The sequence below is a fragment of the Eleutherodactylus coqui genome, chromosome 10 (assembly GCF_035609145.1).
Source record: "Eleutherodactylus coqui strain aEleCoq1 chromosome 10, aEleCoq1.hap1, whole genome shotgun sequence".
Lineage (NCBI taxonomy): Eukaryota > Metazoa > Chordata > Amphibia > Anura > Eleutherodactylidae > Eleutherodactylus > Eleutherodactylus coqui.
The window spans coordinates 411611-431430 of NC_089846.1; the positions used below are offsets into that span (position 1 = coordinate 411611).

Here is a 19820-nt window from a genome sequence, read left to right on the forward strand (position 1 = left end):
ATACAAAGGAGGGCGGGGCATGGAGTTATTGCAGTGCTCAATGCTGCCCTCTACCGTCTGCGCCAACACACCAGAATCATGTGACCGGGAGGTATCACCTGACCTTCTGACGTCAGAGAGTTGCTGTAACATCTCTAACCAATCACGTTTTGGGGGCGGAAAGTTTTAAGAGTTCAGCCAATAAACGTTCTTCGAACGAGCGTCTGCCGAGGGGCGAACACTAACATAAGCCCCGCCCCCTGCCTATTATTGACCCAATCACATATCGCCTTTTCCCAATAGGAGGGCGGGGCTAAACTTAAATAAATGAACCGACGACTTATCCTTGTAGTATCGATTCGTAATTGGGTGGAGGACGGCGGGGCTAAGCAAATCGGCTGACTGTCCTGATCAGTGAAGAGCGAATTCAGCAGGGAGCTGCCAGGAGGTGAGAGAGAGCCACAGTGTCGGGGATAGCTGGAGTATAACCAGAGCCAGGAGGAGTGAAGGAGCCACAGAGTCGGGGGTAGCTGGAGTATAACCAGAGCCAGGAGCTGCCAGGAGGTGAGAGAGAGCCACAGAGTCGGGGGTAGCTGGAGCATTACCAGGACCAGGAGGTGAGAAAAAGCCACAGAGTCGGGGGTAGCTGAAGTATAACCAGAGCCAGGAGCTGCCAGGAGGAGTGAAGGAGCCACAGAGCCGGGGGTAGCTGGAGTATAACCAGAGCCAGGAGGAGTGAAAGAGCCACAGAGTCAGGGGTAGCTGGAGTATAACCAGAGCTAGGAGCTGCCAGGAGGTGAGAGAGAGCCACAGAGTCGGGGGTAGCTGGAGCATTACCAGAGCCAGGAGCTGCCAGGAGGAGTGAAGGAGCCACAGAGTCGGGGGTAGCTGGAGTATAACCAGAGCCAGGAGCTGCCAGGAGGAGTGAAGGAGCCACAGAGCCGGGGGTAGCTGGAGTATAACCAGAGCCAGGAGCTGCCAGGAGGAGTGAAGGAGCCACAGAGCCGGGGGTAGCTGGAGTATAAGCAGAGCCAGGAGCTGCCAGGAGGTGAGAAGGAGCCACAGAGTCGGGGGTAGCTGGAGTATAACCAGAGCCAGGAGCTGCCAGGAGGTGAGAAGGAGCCACAGAGTCGGGGGTAGCTGGAGTATAACCAGAGCCAGGAGCTGCCAGGAGGAGTGAAGGAGCCACAGAGTCGGGGGTAGCTGGAGTATAACCAGAGCCAGGAGGTGGGAAAGAGCCACAGAGTCAGGGGTAGCTGAAGTATAACCAGAGCCAGGAGGAGTGAAGGAGCCACAGAGTCGGGGGTAGCTGGAGTATAACCAGAGCCAGGAGCTGCCAGGAGGTGAGAAGGAGCCACAGAGTCGGGGGTAGCTGGAGCATTACCAGAGCCAGGAGCTGCCAGGAGGAGTGAAGGAGCCACAGAGTCGGGGGTAGCTGGAGTATAACCAGAGCCAGGAGCTGCCAGGAGGAGTGAAGGAGCCACAGAGTCGGGGGTAGCTGGAGTATAACCAGAGCCAGGAGGTGGGAAAGAGCCACAGAGTCGGGGGTAGCTGGAGTATAACCAGAGCCAGGAGGAGTGAAGGAGCCACAGAGTCGGGGGTAGCTGGAGTATAACCAGAGCCAGGAGGTGGGAAAGAGCCACAGAGTCGGGGGTAGCTGGAGTATACCCAGAGCCAGGAGCTGCCAGGAGGAGTGCAGGAGCCACAGAGTCAGGGGTAGCTGGAGTATAACCAGAGCCAGGAGCTGCCAGGAGGAGTGAAGGAGCCACAGAGTCAGGGGTAGCTGGAGTATAACCAGAGCCAGGAGGTGGGAAAGAGCCACAGAGTCGGGGGTAGCTGGAGTATACCCAGAGCCAGGAGCTGCCAGGAGGAGTGCAGGAGCCACAGAGTCGGGGGTAGCTGGAGTATACCCAGAGCCAGGAGCTGCCAGGAGGAGTGCAGGAGCCACAGAGTCAGGGGTAGCTGGAGTATAACCAGAGCCAGGAGCTGCCAGGAGGAGTGAAGGAGCCACAGAGTCAGGGGTAGCTGGAGTATAACCAGAGCCAGGAGCTGCCAGGAGGTGAGAGAGAGCCACAGAGTCGGGGGTAGCTGGAGCATTACCAGGACCAGGAGGTGAGAAAAAGCCACAGAGTCGGGGGTAGCTGAAGTATAACCAGAGCCAGGAGCTGCCAGGAGGAGTGAAGGAGCCACAGAGCCGGGGGTAGCTGGAGTATAACCAGAGCCAGGAGGAGTGAAAGAGCCACAGAGTCAGGGGTAGCTGGAGTATAACCAGAGCTAGGAGCTGCCAGGAGGTGAGAGAGAGCCACAGAGTCGGGGGTAGCTGGAGCATTACCAGGACCAGGAGGTGAGAAAAAGCCACAGAGTCGGGGGTAGCTGAAGTATAACCAGAGCCAGGAGCTGCCAGGAGGAGTGAAGGAGCCACAGAGTCGGGGGTAGCTGGAGTATAACCAGAGCCAGGAGCTGCCAGGAGGAGTGAAGGAGCCACAGAGCCGGGGGTAGCTGGAGTATAACCAGAGCCAGGAGCTGCCAGGAGGAGTGAAGGAGCCACAGAGCCGGGGGTAGCTGGAGTATAACCAGAGCCAGGAGCTGCCAGGAGGAGTGAAGGAGCCACAGAGTCGGGGGTAGCAGGAGTATAACCAGAGCCAGGAGGTGGGAAAGAGCCACAGAGTCAGGGGTAGCTGAAGTATAACCAGAGCCAGGAGGAGTGAAGGAGCCACAGAGTCGGGGGTAGCTGGAGTATAACCAGAGCCAGGAGCTGCCAGGAGGTGAGAAGGAGCCACAGAGTCGGGGGTAGCTGGAGTATAACCAGAGCCAGGAGCTGCCAGGAGGAGTGAAGGAGCCACAGAGTCGGGGGTAGCTGGAGTATAACCAAAGCCAGGAGGTGGGAAAGAGCCACAGAGTCGGGGGTAGCTGGAGTATAACCAGAGCCAGGAGGAGTGAAGGAGCCACAGAGTCGGGGGTAGCTGGAGTATAACCAGAGCCAGGAGGTGGGAAAGAGCCACAGAGTCGGGGGTAGCTGGAGTATACCCAGAGCCAGGAGCTGCCAGGAGGAGTGCAGGAGCCACAGAGTCAGGGGTAGCTGGAGTATAACCAGAGCCAGGAGCTGCCAGGAGGAGTGAAGGAGCCACAGAGTCAGGGGTAGCTGGAGTATAACCAGAGCCAGGAGGTGGGAAAGAGCCACAGAGTCGGGGGTAGCTGGAGTATACCCAGAGCCAGGAGCTGCCAGGAGGAGTGCAGGAGCCACAGAGTCAGGGGTAGCTGGAGTATAACCAGAGCCAGGAGCTGCCAGGAGGAGTGAAGGAGCCACAGAGTCAGGGGTAGCTGAAGTATAACCAGAGCCAGGAGGTGAGAAAGAGCCACAATGTCGGGGGTAGCTGAAGTATAACCAGAGCCAGGAGGTTAGAAAGAACCACAGAGTCAGGGGTAGCTGGAGTATAACCAGAGCCAGGAGCTGCCAGGAGGAGTGAAGCAGCCACAGAGTCGGGGGTAGCTGGAGCATTACCAGGACCAGGAGGTGGGAAAGAGCCACAGAGTTGGGGGTAGCTGGAGTATAACCAGAGCCAGGAGCTGCCAGGAGGAGTCAAGGAGCCACAGAGTCAGGGGTAGCTGGAGTATAACCAGAGCCAGGAGCTGCCAGGAGGTGAGAAAGAGCCACAGAGTCAGGGGTAGCTGGAGTATAACCAGAGCCAGGAGCTGCCAGGAGGAGTGAAGGAGCCACAGAGTCGGGGGTAGCTGGAGCATTACCAGGACCAGGAGGTGGGAAAGAGCCACAGAGTTGGGGGTAGCTGGAGTATAACCAGAGCCAGGAGCTGCCAGGAGGAGTGAAGGAGCCACAGAGTCAGGGGTAGCTGGAGTATAACCAGAGCCAGGAGCTGCCAGGAGGAGTGAAGGAGCCACAGAGTCAGGGGTAGCTGGAGTATAACCAGAGCCAGGAGCTGCCAGGAGGTGAGAAAGAGCCACAGAGTCGGGGGTAGCTGGAGCATTACCAGGACCAGGAGGTGGGAAAGAGCCACAGTGTCAGGGATAGCTGGAGTATAACCAGAGCCAGGAGCTGCCAGGAGGAGTGAAGGAGCCACAGAGTCGGGGGTAGCTGGAGTATAACCAGAGCCAGGAGGAGTGAAGGAGCCCCAGAAGCATGAATGAACGATTAGACATTTCCACTCTGAGTGACGCTTGATACGAGGATCTGCCAGGAGTGTTTGTAGGAGGACTGCGGCGGCGCCCTCCGGTCACACAGACGCGTTTCGCGGTCGCAGGTTCTATTTCCACGGATGTCTGGTAATTCCCGCTTTCTCGTTGTTCTGCAGCTGTCTCCGTCGCTGGAAGTTCCGACCGCCATCGTCTGCATAGGAGTGGGCACAACATGGCGGCGCAGAGCGGCTCTCCCGTCCCCCATCCCTACTGGCCTCGGGACCTGCAGATGGAGGGCTACCGTCCCAACGAGCGGCCCGTGTGGCAGATCCTGGCCTTCCTGTTCTCGGCATCGGGGGCGCTGCTGGCTGCCACGTGGCTCCTGACCAATCGGGTGGCTGGCATGAGCACTGCGCGCCGCCTGGCGGTCTGCTGGTTCGCGGTCTGCGGTTTCATCCATGGCGTGATTGAAGGCTGGTTCTCCCTCTACTACCCGGTGATCCCCGCGGACCAGGCCTTCCTGTCACAGCTATGTAAGGCGGGGGAGGGGCAGAGAAGGGCGCTGCTTGGTGACGCTGACACGTCTGCCATTCTGGGGCCTTGGAGAGCCGAGTGCTGCTCTGAGGGCGGCGGTGAACAGAAGGAAGCCCCCCTCCCACAGAGCAGCTGCTGGGGCCGGCTTTGAGGGGGGTCTTTGGGGGGCGCCAGCATTAGGAATCACGTCTCTGTTTTCTATCTCTCCTTAGGGAAAGAATACGGGAAAGGCGACAGCCGCTACATGATGTGAGTTTACGTCCCCCTGTGTCGCCTGTTGGGGGGCCGGAGTTAAACTTGTCTGTGTTCCCCTGGAGACGAGCGGCCCCTAGACGCCTCCTGACAACGGGCTGCAGAGCGCCAATCCGCTTGGGGTCTGCTTAGTTTCTGTCTTTCTGTCAGCAGAGCCATCGCACTAACAATCCGCTTCAGGGCGTCCGCAGAGCGTCCTGGGGTCACACAAACGAAAGTCTATCATGTTATGGTGTGCCCCCAACCTGACAGCCATTGTCGGGTCTCTCTAGAGATGTCACATTGGGTTCAGGGCTCTGGCCGGGCCCCTCAAGTCCCCCCTCCTGTGTGGGCTTGGCTGGGGTCTTAGGGTCATTGTCTTGTTGGAAGGTGACCCTTCTGCCGGGTCTGAGGTCCCTTGTGCTCTGGATCAGGTGGTCATTATCTCCGTACTTTACTCCATTCAGCTTTCCATCCACTCTGACCGGTCTCCCCTCCCCCATCATGATGCTCCACCACCAGGCTTCACTGTAGGGATGGTATTGGGCCGGTGATTAGCCGAGCCTGGTTTCATTGAATCCTAGAATGGTAGAGTTGGAAGGCTCCTCCGGGGTCATCGGGTCCTCTGGGGTCGTCGGGTCCAACCCCCTGCTCAGTGCAGGATCATTAAACCATCCCAGTCATATGTCTGTCCGGCCTCTGAAGACTTCCATTGTAGGAGAACTCCCCACCTCCCGTGGCAGCCTGTTCCACTCATTGATCCCCTCACTGTCTAATATGTAATCTGTGTCTCCTCCCTTTCAGTTTCCTCCCATCCCAAAGTGGAGTACCCAGAACTGGACCCAGTATTCCAGATGAGGTCTAACTATGAAGAGTAGAGGGGATAATGACCTCATGTGATCTAGACTCTATGCTTCTCCTAATACATCCCAGAATTGTGTTTGCCTTTTTGGCTGCTGCATCACATTATTGACTCATGTTCAGTCTATGATCTATTAGTATACCCAAGTCTTTTTCACATGTGCTGCTGCTTAGCCCAATTCCTCCCATTCTGTATGCGCTTTCTTCATTTTTCTTGCCCAGATGTAGGACTTTGCATTTCTCCTTGTTAAATACCATTCTGTTAGTCGCCGACCACTGTTCAGGCTTTTCTAGATCTTTTTGAATCCTCTCTCTTCCCTAGTGTTAGCTATCCCTCCTAGCTTTGTGTCGTCGGCACATTTGATCAGTTTCCCACAATTCCCTCCTCCAGATCATTTATAACCATGCTGACCAACACTGGGCCCAGGACAGAGCCTTGTGGTCCCACTTGATACATTCTTCCCCTTGGATGTGCAGCCATTTATGACCACTCTTTGAGTACGATCACTCAGCCAGTTGTGAATCCACCTAACAGTTGCCTCGTCAATCCCAGATTTGGTCATTTCATCAATAAGTCTGGTATGAGATACTTTGTCAAATGCTTTACTAAAGCCAAGATATACTATATCCACCGCATTTCACTGGTCAACCCGGTTGGTGATTCTGTCATAGAAGGACATTAGATTCGTCTGGCATGACTTGTTTGTTACAAACCCATGCTTCTCCTGTTCTCCAGGAATTGTCACAGATTATGGCGAGGGGTTCAGCAATCACCTCCGCGGCTTCCTTTAGTATCCTACATTGGGACTTAAATTCATGTAAGTTAGCTAAGTGTTCCCTCACCATCTCTCTGCTTACAGAGAGCCTGCATTCTTTTATTCCCCCAATAGCACAGGGAAGATCAGCTGATGCTACATCTACTTTGAGTGAAAACAGATACAAAATAGGAATTTAACAGTCCGTCCTTCTTGACATCATTCTTAACCAATTCACCATTTTCATCCTGTAAGCATCCAATAGCATCTTTGACTTTTCTTTTGTCTTTGACGACCACAAATCCTGTTTTATTGCTTTTGGCCTCTCTTACAAGCCTCAATTCATTATTACCTTCAGCTTTTCAGACACTTGCCCTACAGTTGCCCTGCAGACCCCATTATATTCTTCTTTAGGCCCCCTATCCACGGGCGTTGCGGTACCCCGCAGCGAATATCAGCCGCAGGAGCCCTGTCTGGGAGCAGGAGCCGGCAGACTGTTCTCTGCAGGTCAGCCTACCTATCAGGCTAACTGCGGAGAATTGGGGCAATTCGCAGCATGCTGAAAATTGCCGGCCGCGAGCGGAGAATCACAGTGATTCTCTGCTCGTGGACACAGGGCTGGCGCTTTCCATAGCAACGCGAAATCATGGCCGTGGACAGGGGGCCTTAGTTATTCCCCCCTCTTTCCATCTGATAAACATATTTTCCTCCTCTTTAACATGTGTACAAGTTCTGTGTTCCTCCATCCTGGTCTCTTTAAATGCTTCCCATTCTTCCTTCTTTTAGGGATTGGTAACGATTGTGCTTTGAGAATCTCATTCCACAATATTTCCCAACCATCTTGGACATTTCGGTCCTTAAGAACATCCAGCCATTGGATTCTTCCTCTTTCTGAGTTCAGTAAAATCTGCCTTTCTGAAATCCATCCTTGCGGTCTGAGTCTTCTCAGGTCTTCCTCCCCTTGTTATCCAACATCCAAGGATATCATGATCACTGCCTCCTAAGGTCCCAGCCACCCTTACTTCCCCAACCATTCCCTCCCCGCTGGTAAGAATTAGACCCAAGATAGCAGATCCCCTTGTTTTCTCTTCGACCTTCTGGAAGATAAAGTTGTCACCAAGAGCGGATAAGAATCTGTTGGATCCATTACTTTTACCTGAGAGATTCCCAACAAATGTCTGGATGGGTAAAATCTCCCATGATCACCATGTTGGGCTTCTTTGAGAGCTTGGCCATCTGATGTAGAAAGAGTTCCTCCATGTCTTCTGCTTGTCCAGGTGGCCTATAGTAAATGCCTACAATGGTGTCCTTCCTGTTGTTCTCTCCTTGTATTCTTACCCAAACAGTTCCTACAGAACTCCCAGCTCTGAAGCTTGAATCTCGGTGGAGATGAATGTTCTCCTAACATACAACACAACTACACCTCCCCTTATTAGGCCTGTTCCTTATAAATACATTGTATCCTTCAAGCCTTGTATCCAATCATGTGTATCATCCCACCAGGTGTCTGTGATGCCGATGACATCATATTTCTCTTCCTGTGTTCGGAGCTCCAGTTCTCCTTGGTTGTTTCCCAGCTCTGGGCATTTGTGTATAAACTAGAGATGAGCGAGCATCGCTCTTCTTGAGTAACTGTATTCTCATCCGAGCATGCTCCAGGGGGCAGCGGGTGGGAGAGTGAGATTCCCCCCCCCCCCCCTCCCCCCCCCCCCCCCCCTCTAACAACATAATGTCACCTCCTCCTTCATTATAAAAAGTACAGGGCTGTTTAAAACCCCTTAACGACACAGGACATTTAAATGCCCCAACCAATGTTCGGGGGTCCTGCACGGCCCCTGCGATGAGACTGTAGATTTCCATGTGGGTGTCGTGGGACCCAGGCGCCTTCTGAAAGGCCCCAGGTCTGTCATAGCTGAATGCCTATCAAGCCGACCCTGTGGGATGATTTTCAGATTGCGGTGTGACGGAAGGCCATAGCATTACATCTTACTGCAGGAGCGATCAGAGCATCGCTGGTTGTGGTCCCCCAGGGGGACAAAAACAGGTAAAATTAAGACCAATAAAATCTTACTAATTATTAAGGTGATCAGTTTTAAACCCTTTTGCCATCTTTATAATAATGCGTTACTTTGATAGATCGGACATTTACGGACGCAGCGATCCCAGAGAGGGATTCTTGTTTTATGTAGATAGAATCATAGAATAATAAGCCACAATCCAGATTCGTTATCGCTGCGTCCGTAAAAGTCCGATCTAAGTAACGCATTATTTACTCTGCGCAGTGAACGCTGTTCGAAGAAAAAAAAAAAGGAACGCCCCAAATGTGCTTCTTTGGTCACCCCAATAAAAAGTTATCAAAAAGCCCTATGTATTCGAAAATGGTGCCAACGCAAACCGCAGGACGTCCCGCACAAAAGGAGCCGCGCACAACGCTGTCTATGGGGAAAAAAGTACCGCAAAAAAAACATAAACTTGGTACCACTGCATTTGTACAGACAGAAAAAAAAGTTATCAGGTCATTTTTGTCGCAGAGTGTAGCCATAGAAACAAGACGCGCCCAAAGATGGCAGAATTTATATTTTTTTCATTTCACCCCACTTATAATTTTTTTCAGTACCAGTGAAAAATACAACTCGTCCCACAAAAAACAATCCGCGGACCGCGCCGAGTAAGCGGGTCCAAGCCGCGGACCGCGCCGAGTAAGCGGCTCCAAGCCGCGGACCGCGCCGAGTAAGCGGCTCCAAGCCGCGGACCGCGCCGAGTAAGCGGCTCCAAGCCGCGGACCGCGCCGAGTAAGCGGCTCCAAGCCGCGGACCGCGCCGAGTAAGCGGCTCCAAGCCGCGCACCGCGCCGAGTAAGCGACTCCAAGCCGCGCACCGCGCCGAGTAAGCGACTCCAAGCCGCGCACCGCGCCGAGTAAGCGGCTCCAAGCCGCGCACCGCGCCGAGTAAGCGGCTCCAAGCCGCGCACCGCGCCGAGTAAGCGGCTCCAAGCCGCGCACCGCGCCGAGTAAGCGGCTCCAAGCCGCGCACCGCGCCGAGTAAGCGGCTCCAAGCCGCGCACCGCGCCGAGTAAGCGGCTCCAAGCCGCGCACCGCGCCGAGTAAGCGGCTCCAAGCCGCGCACTGCGACGAGTAAGCGGGTCCAATCCGCGGACCGCGCCGAGATGGAGAAATAAAGGAGTTAGCATTTTTTAAAAGGAAAAAGGGCTGCGTCCTTAAGGGTTTAAAAAAAACAGTCAAGCCCCGCCCCAGTGGTATCCGCAGCTGATGTCACACTATGCGGCGCTTCCCCCCACCTCCTCCGCAGGCTTCCTGCTGACGGCGCTCCCCGGCTTTCAGTTCCCAGCAGCCTGGTCAGTGTTTCCGCCACGTAGCCTAAGTCCGTTAGACTTCTCCTGCGGAACCAAGGAGGAGAGGTCGCGGGAAGATGATCCTGGGTGCACACTAGCGTCAGTGGGTGATCACCAGCCCAGGAGCAGCGGCGCGGCAGCTGGTAATCGCCTCCATGGTGACCCAGCGTCCTGAGAGCGGGACTGTGCTGCCTAAGTCGGGACGTCTGGTCACCTTTGTATCCTGGTTCCCTCCGTGTTCTAGTCTACGGACTGCTTGGGCTCTAGAAGGGGGTGATGAAGGACCTCACGTAATCTTCCATTCTCTTCCCAGAGCTGATAACTTCACAGTCTGCATGGAGACTGTCACGGCCGCGGCCTGGGGCCCGATGAGCGTCTGGACCGTTGCATCCTTCCTGCAGAACAAACCCTACCGCTTCGTGCTGCAGCTGATCGTGTCTCTAGGTAAGAAGCAGCGGGCGGCTATAGATCATCTCCACTGTCCTCTGGGGTCCCCCATTCTAAGCAGATGTCTAACCTGTGCACCCCCTCCCATGAGCCCCCGGGGCAGCAAGCTGTGCCCATACAGGTGTGCTATCCTCTGCACCTCTCCTTATGGTGGCACCTCATGCCGTACCGGGACCAGCTGACTTGTCTGTCTGTGTCCGCAGGGCAGCTCTATGGCGACGTCCTGTACTTCTACACAGAGTACCGAGATGGCTTTACGCACAGCGAGATGTGGCACCCGCTCTACTTCTGGTTCTACTTCGTCTTCATGAATGCGCTGTGGATCATTATTCCGTTTATTCTCATCCTGGACGCTTGGATCAACCTGAGCAAATCACAAGCAACAGCCGATTGTACCCAAGTGGCAAGCAAAACCAAGAGGGACTGAATGTGGGCAAGGGGTAGAATAGAGCAGTACTGCGAACAACCAGCAGGGGGTGAGAGACTCTGACTTGCCAGACAATATGCATAAGGAGGTTTTATCATGGCAGCACAGACTGCAAGTAATGGCAATGCCCCTAGAAACCACATCATTCCCACTTTACTTTTGTATATGAGTTAGAATACAGTTGCTATGGCAGACTTGTAATATACAATGTGTGCATATGAGTTACATCCTGTATCATACTCCAGAGCTGCACTCACTATTCTGCTGCTGGAGTCACTGTGTACATACATTACTTATCCTGTACTGATCCTGAGTTACATCCTGTATTATACCCCAGAGCTGCACTCACTATTCTGCTGCTGGAGTCACAGTATACATACATTACTTATCCTGTACTGCTCCTGAGTCACATCCTGTATTATACTCCAGAGCTGCACTCACTATTCTGCTGGTGGAGTCACTGTGTACATACATTACTTATCCTGTACTGATCCTGAGTTACATCTTGTATTATACCTCTGAGCTGCACTCACTATTCTGCTGGTGGAGTCACTGTGTACATACATTACTTATCCTGTACTGATCCTGAGTTACATCCTGTATTATACTCCAGAGCTGCACTCACTATTCTGCTGGTGGAGTCACTGTATACATACATTACTTATCCTGTACTGATCCTGAGTTACATTCTGTATTATACTCCAGAGCTGCACTCACTATTCTGCTGCTGGAGTCACTGTGTACATACATTACTTATCCTGTACTGCTCCTGAGTTACATCCTGTATTATACTCCAGAGCTGCACTCACTATTCTGCTGGTGGAGTCACTGTGTACATACATTACTTATCCTGTACTGCTCCTGAGTTACATCCTGTATTATACCCCAGAGCTGCACTCACTATTCTGCTGGTGGAGTCACTGTGTACATACATTACTTGTCCTGACCCTGAGTTACATCCTGTATTATACCCCAGAGCTGCACTCACTATTCTGCTGGTGGAGTCACTGTGTACATACAATACTTATCCTGTACTGATCCTGAGTTACATCTTGTATTATACTCCAGAGCTGCACTCACTATTCTGCTGGTGGAGTCACTGTGTACATACATTACTTATCCTGTACTGCCCCTGAGTTAAATCCTGTATTATACTCCAGAGCTGCACTCACTATTCTGCTGGTGGAGTCACTGTGTACATACATTACTTATCCTGTACTGATCCTGTGTTACATCCTGTATTATACCCCAGAGCTGCACTCACTATTCTGCTGGTGGAGTCACTGCGTACATACATTACTTATCCTGTACTGATCCTGTATTATACCCCAGAGCTGCACTCACTATTCTGCTGGTGGAGTTACTGTGTACATACATTACTTATCCTGTACTGATCCTGAGTTACATCCTGTATTATACCCCAGAGCTGCACTCACTATTCTGCTGGTGGAGTCACTGTGTACATACATTACTTATCCTGTACTGATCCTGAGTTACATCCTGTATTATACTCCAGAGCTGCACTCACTATTCTGCTGGTGGAGTCACTGTGTACATACATTACTTATCCTGTACTGATCCTGAGTTACATTCTGTATTATACTCCAGAGCTGCACTCACTATTCTGCTGCTGGAGTCACTGTGTACATACATTACTTATCCTGTACTGCTCCTGAGTTACATCCTGTATTATACTCCAGAGCTGCACTCACTATTCTGCTGGTGGAGTCACTGTGTACATACATTACTTATCCTGTACTGCTCCTGAGTTACATCCTGTATTATACCCCAGAGCTGCACTCACTATTCTGCTGGTGGAGTCACTGTGTACATACATTACTTGTCCTGACCCTGAGTTACATCCTGTATTATACCCCAGAGCTGCACTCACTATTCTGCTGGTGGAGTCACTGTGTACATACAATACTTATCCTGTACTGATCCTGAGTTACATCTTGTATTATACTCCAGAGCTGCACTCACTATTCTGCTGGTGGAGTCACTGTGTACATACATTACTTATCCTGTACTGCCCCTGAGTTAAATCCTGTATTATACTCCAGAGCTGCACTCACTATTCTGCTGGTGGAGTCACTGTGTACATACATTACTTATCCTGTACTGATCCTGTGTTACATCCTGTATTATACCCCAGAGCTGCACTCACTATTCTGCTGGTGGAGTCACTGCGTACATACATTACTTATCCTGTACTGATCCTGTATTATACCCCAGAGCTGCACTCACTATTCTGCTGGTGGAGTTACTGTGTACATACATTACTTATCCTGTACTGATCCTGAGTTACATCCTGTATTATACCCCAGAGCTGCACTCACTATTCTGCTGGTGGAGTCACTGTGTACATACATTACTTATCCTGTACTGACCCTGAGTTACATCCTGTATTATACTCCAGAGCTGCACTCACTATTCTGCTGGTGGAGTCACTGTGTACATACATTACTTATCCTGTACTGACCCTGAGTTACATCCTGTATTATACTCCAGAGCTGCACTCACTATTCTGCTGGTGGAGTCACTGTGTACATACATTACTTATCCTGTACTGACCCTGAGTTACATCCTGTATTATACCCCAGAGCTGCACTCACTATTCTGCTGGTGGAGTCACTGTGTACATACATTACTTATCCTGTACTGACCCTGAGTTACATCCTGTATTATACCCCAGAGCTGCACTCACTATTCTGCTGGTGCAGTCACTGTGTACATACATTACTTATCCTGTACTGCTCCTGAGTTACATCCTGTATTATACCCCAGAGCTGCACTCACTATTCTGCTGGTGGAGTCACTGTGTACACACATTACTTATCCTATACTGATCCTGAGTTACATCCTGTATTATACCCCAGAGCTGCACTCACTATTCTGCTGGTGCAGTCACTGTGTACATACATTACTTATCCTGTACTGATCCTGAGTTACATCCTGTATTATACTGCAGAGCTGCACTCACTATACTGCTGGTGGAGTCACTGTGTACATACATTACTTATCCTGTACTGATCCTGAGTTACATCCTGTATTATACTGCAGAGCTGCACTCACTATTCTGCTGGTGGAGTCACTGTGTACATACATTACTTATCCTGTACTGATCCTGAGTTACATCCTGTATTAGGCCTCCTTCCCACGAACGGATTTACGCCGCGTTGCCCCCTACTATTAGGTTCTATTGAACCTAATAGCACAATGCTCACGATGCGGAATTCCGCACCGTGAATCTCCCGTCCTCACCCGTGGCATGCTCTATTTGCCGTGGGTGTACGCGCTAACGGCTTCCATTGCAGTCAATGGAAGCCGTCCGTTCACGCTATCTCCCGCTGTAACACAGTGGAAGATAGCGTGAAAACGCTTTCCCGCCTACCGCCGGCGCCTCACGTGACATGGCCGGCGGCGTCATGTGACGCGGCGGTGGGCGGGGAAGCGTCTTTACGCTATCTTCCGCTGGTAAGTATGGGGTCTCTGGGGGGCTCCGTGACGGGCTTTGCCGCGGAATATTCCGCAGCGGAGCCCGTCACGCTCGTGTGAAGCCGGCCTAAGAATAACCATATAAAGCAATATAAGGCCCCTCCCCCACAGTCCGTGATCCATACACAAAGTAAATGTCCATATCCGTGTTTCCTCCCCGCCGTACACACCCACACACATACACACTCAACATATAACACAATATACAAGTATATACCTAAAATATAAAACTAAGGAAACTATAACTACATAAACCCTGTAAACTACACCTCCCGGTCCAGCCGTGCCGCACTGCACCCACACAGAACAAATGGAAGCAATAACATAAATGGCATAAATAACTGAAATAGCAACATAAATAACCAAATACAAACAGAAAGACCGAGCCAACTGGCATAAAACTAACTAAAAATATGGGTTTATTTTTTTTGGGTCCCCAGTGCAGCTTGGGGGCCAAGCCTGCTCCACCAGTCCGTGCCCAGAGTTCAGTTCAGGACGTGCCAAGCCACACCAGAGTTTTTTTTTTATAAATACCACACTGTGCCCGCCGCAGCCTGGGGGCCATGCCCGCTCCACCAGTCCGTGCCCAGAGTTCAATGTTCGAGACGTGCCAGGCTATGGCTCAAGGCGTGAATCCCACTCCCCCCAACTCCCCACCCAACCTACCTACCACCCAAAACGTGAATATATACAATATATACAAAACCATAATACACTCCAACCAACATACATAATATATACTATATACATAACCCGAAAGCCTAAGGTCGGCTCTCCTGCAGCCCTACTTCATTCCATTTTGCCCAATTCAAAACAAAAAGCTTCATGGTGCACTCACAGCCCCCCACCAGGATTGGAGGTGATAAGCCGGGCACAGACATCACAATGTACTATCCCTTGAATTTAAAAAAAAGGTCTCCCTATTCTTTCCCTAATTTGCCCTAGACTGTCCTTAGTCTGACCCTCAGTCTGACCCTTCAGGGAAACCTGTCCCTGCCCTACCCTCCTCTCTCCCTATCCTGTCCCTCCTCTCTCCCTATCCTGTCCCTCCTCTCTCCCTATCCTGTCCCTCCTCTCTCCCTATCCTGTCCCTCCTCTCTCCCTATCCTGTCCCTCCTCTCTCCCTATCCTGTCCCTCCTCTCTCCCTATCCTATCCCTCCTCTCTCCCTATCCTGTCCCTCCTCTCTCCCTATCCTGTCCCTCCTCTCTTCCTACTCTGCCCCTAGAAGATTAAGAAAACACTGTCCCTAACGAAAAACAAGCCCTCTCCATAGGAGAGAAGCCTTAGATGTGCCCAGCCTCTCATACTCCAAAGAACGCACCTTCACCAGGTCACCCAGGATGTTCCTACAGACCGTATCCACGGGGAGGACTTTCAGTTCCGTCGAGATCAGGCACCGTGCACTCCAGATGTGGAACCTGACCACTAGGCTAACTAGGAATAAAGTGCAGCGGTCCCGGCCACCAAGGCCTCTGAAGGCTCCATAAGCCCACTCCGCATAGGAGAGGTGTGCCAGCTGACGCCAGCCTATGGAGACCCCTACCCGTTGGTATACCTCTGTATTAAAGGGGCACTGAAGCAGGAAATGCTCCATGCTTTCCAGCACGTCGCTGCACTCCTGACGGGGGCAACCCCTGTCAATCAGAGGCCTGCTCTTCAAGTTACCCCTTACATACAGTCTCCCGTGAAAGCAGCACCAAGCCAAGTCCCAAAACTTCAAGGGGACCCGGGTTGAATTCAGCAAACGTAACCCTCCCTCCAGGTCCCGACTTGGGCAGTCCTTGAGCGCCAGGGGCTTCTGGAAATGGGTCAACAGGACTCTTTCGTCGAGGAGCCTCCTCGTCAGAGTCTTGATCTCCCATATCCCCAGACCCCACCGGCGTATCACCTTCAGTACCAAGGTAACGTAAGCCGAGAGATATCCGTTCTGCGTGCGAAGGTTCTTCACTCGCCCTCCTGTCTCTCGTTCCTGGAAGAAAGGCCGAAACCATCCCTGGCAGGAGTAGACCCACGGAGGAGCCCTCTCTTGCCAGAGGTTACCTATGTTGATCTTAAAAAGGTGTCCACAAGAAACACCACGGGGTTGACCATAGACAACCCCCCTAGTCTCCTTGTGCGGTATGTAACATCTCTCCTTATCAGGATCAACCTGTTCCCCCACAACATTAGGAAGAACAGGTTGTAGACCCGGGTCCAGAGAGGCTCTGGCAAAATGCATACGCTGCCCAGGTAGATGAATAAAGGGAGAAGGTATGTTTTGATCAGGCTAACTCTTTCCCGAAGGGTTAAAGACCAACCCTTCCACTGATTGACCTTCTGAGTGGCAACGTCCAACCTGTCCACCCAATTTTGCATGGGGTAATCCCCCTGGCCAAATTTGATGCCAAGAACTTTTACTGAAGTATGGGGCACCGGAAGGGTGTCCGGGAGATCAAACGTAGGTTCCCCCTTCCTAACCAGAGACTTTCGCACTTAACCCAGTTGACCCTGGATCCAGATGCCTCTGAGTAGCCATCCACCTTTGACACCACAAACTCCGCCTCCTCCCTTGAGGATACGAAGAGCGTGACATCATCGGCGTATGCCACTGCCCTCAGGGTAGCCTCCGGCACCGCCCGGTCCATCCCGACCCCTGCTATAGGTCCACGATCAACCCTCCTAAGGAAGGGATCTATCGCAAACACATACAACAGGGGACTTAGAGGACAGCCCTGACTGACGCCAGACCCCACCTCAAAAGGCTGGCCAAGCCAACCGTTCACCAGCAGGAAAGTCTTAACCCCTTGCATGCAATGTTCGCACCCAATCAACAAACCCCACTGGCAAGCCGTACCTCAGAAGAACAGACCAGAGGTACTCGTGATTAACCCGATCAAACGCTTTGGCCTGATCCAAAGACAGCAGGTACCCCTCCCAGTGACCAGCCCTACCCTGCTCCACTGCCTCCCGGACACCGAGAACAGCGCCAAGTGTGCTATGGCCTGGAACAGAGCAATGCTGGGACCCCGAGAGGAGCCGAGGTGCAAACTTGACCAACCGATTAAACCGCACTTTTGCCAGAACCTTCCTGTCCGCATTGAGAAGCGCTATGGGACGCCAGTTCTCAATACAGCTCGAGTCTTTACCCTTTGACAGAAGGATCAAAGTTGACCTCCTCATTGACTTTGGCAGAGTGCCTGAGAGAAGACACTCATTTAATTGCTCTGTCAAGAGGGGACTCAAGAGGTCCTTGAAGGTCTTATAATACTCGGATGTTAGGCCATCCGGTCCTGGCGGTTTTTTTTTTGAGCCGGAGCCCATCAATCGCCAGTTTAACTTCCTCTATTCTGATCTCTCCTGTCAAAACATCAAGAGAAGTGGCTACCCCCGGCTCATGGACAGTTTCAGCCAGGAAAGCCGACATCACTTCCAAATCTAGATCCCTCTTTCCCAAGAGTTGCGAGTAGTAGGATCTGACGACCTCCAGAATCCCTGATCTGGATCGATTCAGGGACCCCGTACTGTCAATCAGTCCAGTGACCACTTTACTATTCACTGACATCCTACAGTTTCTATAAAGGTCGGGCGAGCGGTACTTCCCGAAATCCCTCTCAAAAACCAAGGATGTGTCTATCATACTGGCACTTCTTGAGCAAAGATTTCACTCTGGAGATCTCCTCGCAACTACCTCCAGTCGAAACGAGATGTTCGAGTTTCCTCCTCAGGCCGTTGTACAGGCGTTACCTGTCCAGGCATCTAAGGTTTTAGAGCTCTCGAAAGAACCTTGCCGCCCTCCTCTTGAACATCTCCCACCACTCTGACTTACTACTACAGAGATCCAGTAATGGTACCTGGCTCTGCAGAAAATCCTCAAAGGACTGTCTTATCTCTGCTTCCTCCAGGAGTGATGAATTCAGTCTCCTAAAACCTCTGCCCATCCGGGGGGGTTCTGCAACATTCAGAGAAAACAATATTAGACAGTGGTCGGAGAATTCCACCTCAACAACGGACACTGGTGAAGAGATGGCTTCCTCCTGCAAATAAAACCTGTCTATTCTAGACCCACTCATACCTCCTATAAAAGGTGAATCCCTCGTGGCCTGGGGTGTGCCGGATGTGGACATCCACCAGGCGAGCTTCGCTAGCTACGCTATTCAGTGCGACGCCGTCAAAAGCCAACCGCCTGTCTCCAGAGCCTCCCCTATCGCGGGCTCTCATGACGGTATTGAAGTCACCTCCAAAGACAACTTGGCGGCTGGTAAAAAGGTAGGGCTTGATCCTCATAAAGAGACTCTTCCTGTCCTTTTTTGACTGGGGACCGTAGATGTTTACAAGTCTCAATTCTTGTCCCTTCGTGAGGACATCTAAGATCAGGCACCTTCCCATTTCTAATTCAATTACTCGTCGGCATTCGACCGCTGCGGTAAAAAGTACCGCCACTCCGCTATACGGCTCGGCCGCAAGAGACCAGTAGGAAGGGCCTGACTTCCACTCCCTTTTTGCCTTATGTATGGCTGCCAAATCAGACAGCCTGGTCTCCTGCAAAAATAAAATGTCGGCTTCAACGCGGCCGAGAAAATCAAAGGCCACAAATCTAGCCGTATCTGACTTAATGCTGGCAACGTTAATTGATGCCAGAGTCAGCGGAGTGGGTGCCGCCATCATGAGTGATTAAATTAGATGGCTTTCTTCCTCACACCCGCTTCCTCGGGGGTCAGAGGAAAGCCCCTTGCCTCTTTTTTTTGGACACAGATGTGTCCATAGCAGGGGATCCCCCGACCCCGTCGTCCTTGTTTCCAGGTTCCAGAGTAGCCTCCACCCCAGAAGGAACTATGCCCTCATGAGGTGGAGACTCAGTGCCTGAGTGTGCCCGGGTGTTGGTAGGGACCATACGGTCTCCCCCCTTTGCTCCCGGAAGGCCCCTAAGCCGTGTCTCTCTATCCAGAGAGATAGGTCCACCTCTCTGCCTCCAACTGTATTCAAACTCTCCCCCTTCCGCAAAGCCTCGAGGAGACGCTGTTGCAAAACGCCCTCCCTAGAGCCCGGAGACAAGGAGCCCCCCCTTCCCCCTCCAGCGGCGACACTGACATAACTCCTACCAGGTGTTGTCGCCGCCGGAGGGGCGACTGTAACCTGTAACCCCTCTTGCCTTACTACATTACCATCCCTTGAACCTCCACCCAAACCAGCAACCACTTGTGTGGCATCACCGTTGCCAGATGTACCCGAGGTGCCTGAAGACACAGCAACAACAGAGGCACAACCAGCACCCCCAGTATCCTCTCCCCCATCCCCAGCATTCTCTCACATTCACTCTTTTAGCTGGATCTGGACTTTGGGTCTTGGCCTTTCCAGAGGTAGATGGGAGCACCTCATCAGTTTTGTTTTTATTGTTATTCTTGTTTTTCCCTTTTTGGCCTCCACATCGCTGGAAGCCCAGGATCCTACTTGGCCAGGAGCCCCCTCTGCATCACAGGCCCCATTTGCAACGTTGCCTGTGGCACCGCTGCCACTCTTCATGCCTGTGCCACCGCTGCCACTCTCCTTGCCATCACTTCGGTCACCTCCAGCTGTACTGGCCTTTCCTGCGCCATTCTTTCTGACCCTGTGTTAGTTGGTAATCGG

At 52.2% G+C, this 19820-nt stretch overlaps 1 protein-coding gene across 1 annotated transcript; it reads left to right on the forward strand.

The window, feature by feature from the left end:
- The first annotated feature begins 287 nt into the window (after positions 1-287).
- Positions 288-10943, forward strand: EBP (EBP cholestenol delta-isomerase). The gene is made up of 5 exons (XM_066579931.1): positions 288-427; positions 4287-4643; positions 4857-4893; positions 10156-10286; positions 10493-10943. The coding sequence occupies exons 2-5, from the start codon at positions 4343-4345 to the stop codon at positions 10714-10716; spliced, it is 693 nt and encodes a 230-aa protein (XP_066436028.1). The 5' UTR covers positions 288-427; positions 4287-4342; the 3' UTR covers positions 10717-10943.
- The last annotated feature ends 8877 nt before the right edge of the window (positions 10944-19820 follow it).

Coding starts and splice junctions, on each gene's coding strand:
- EBP (XM_066579931.1), top strand. CDS start 4,343: ATGGCGGCGCAGAGCGGCTCTCCCGTCCCCCATCCCTACTGGCCTCGG. Junction 4,644..4,856: donor GGCCTTCCTGTCACAGCTAT/GTAAGGCGGGGG, acceptor ATCTCTCCTTAG/GGAAAGAATACGGGAAAGGC. Junction 4,894..10,155: donor GGCGACAGCCGCTACATGAT/GTGAGTTTACGT, acceptor TTCTCTTCCCAG/AGCTGATAACTTCACAGTCT.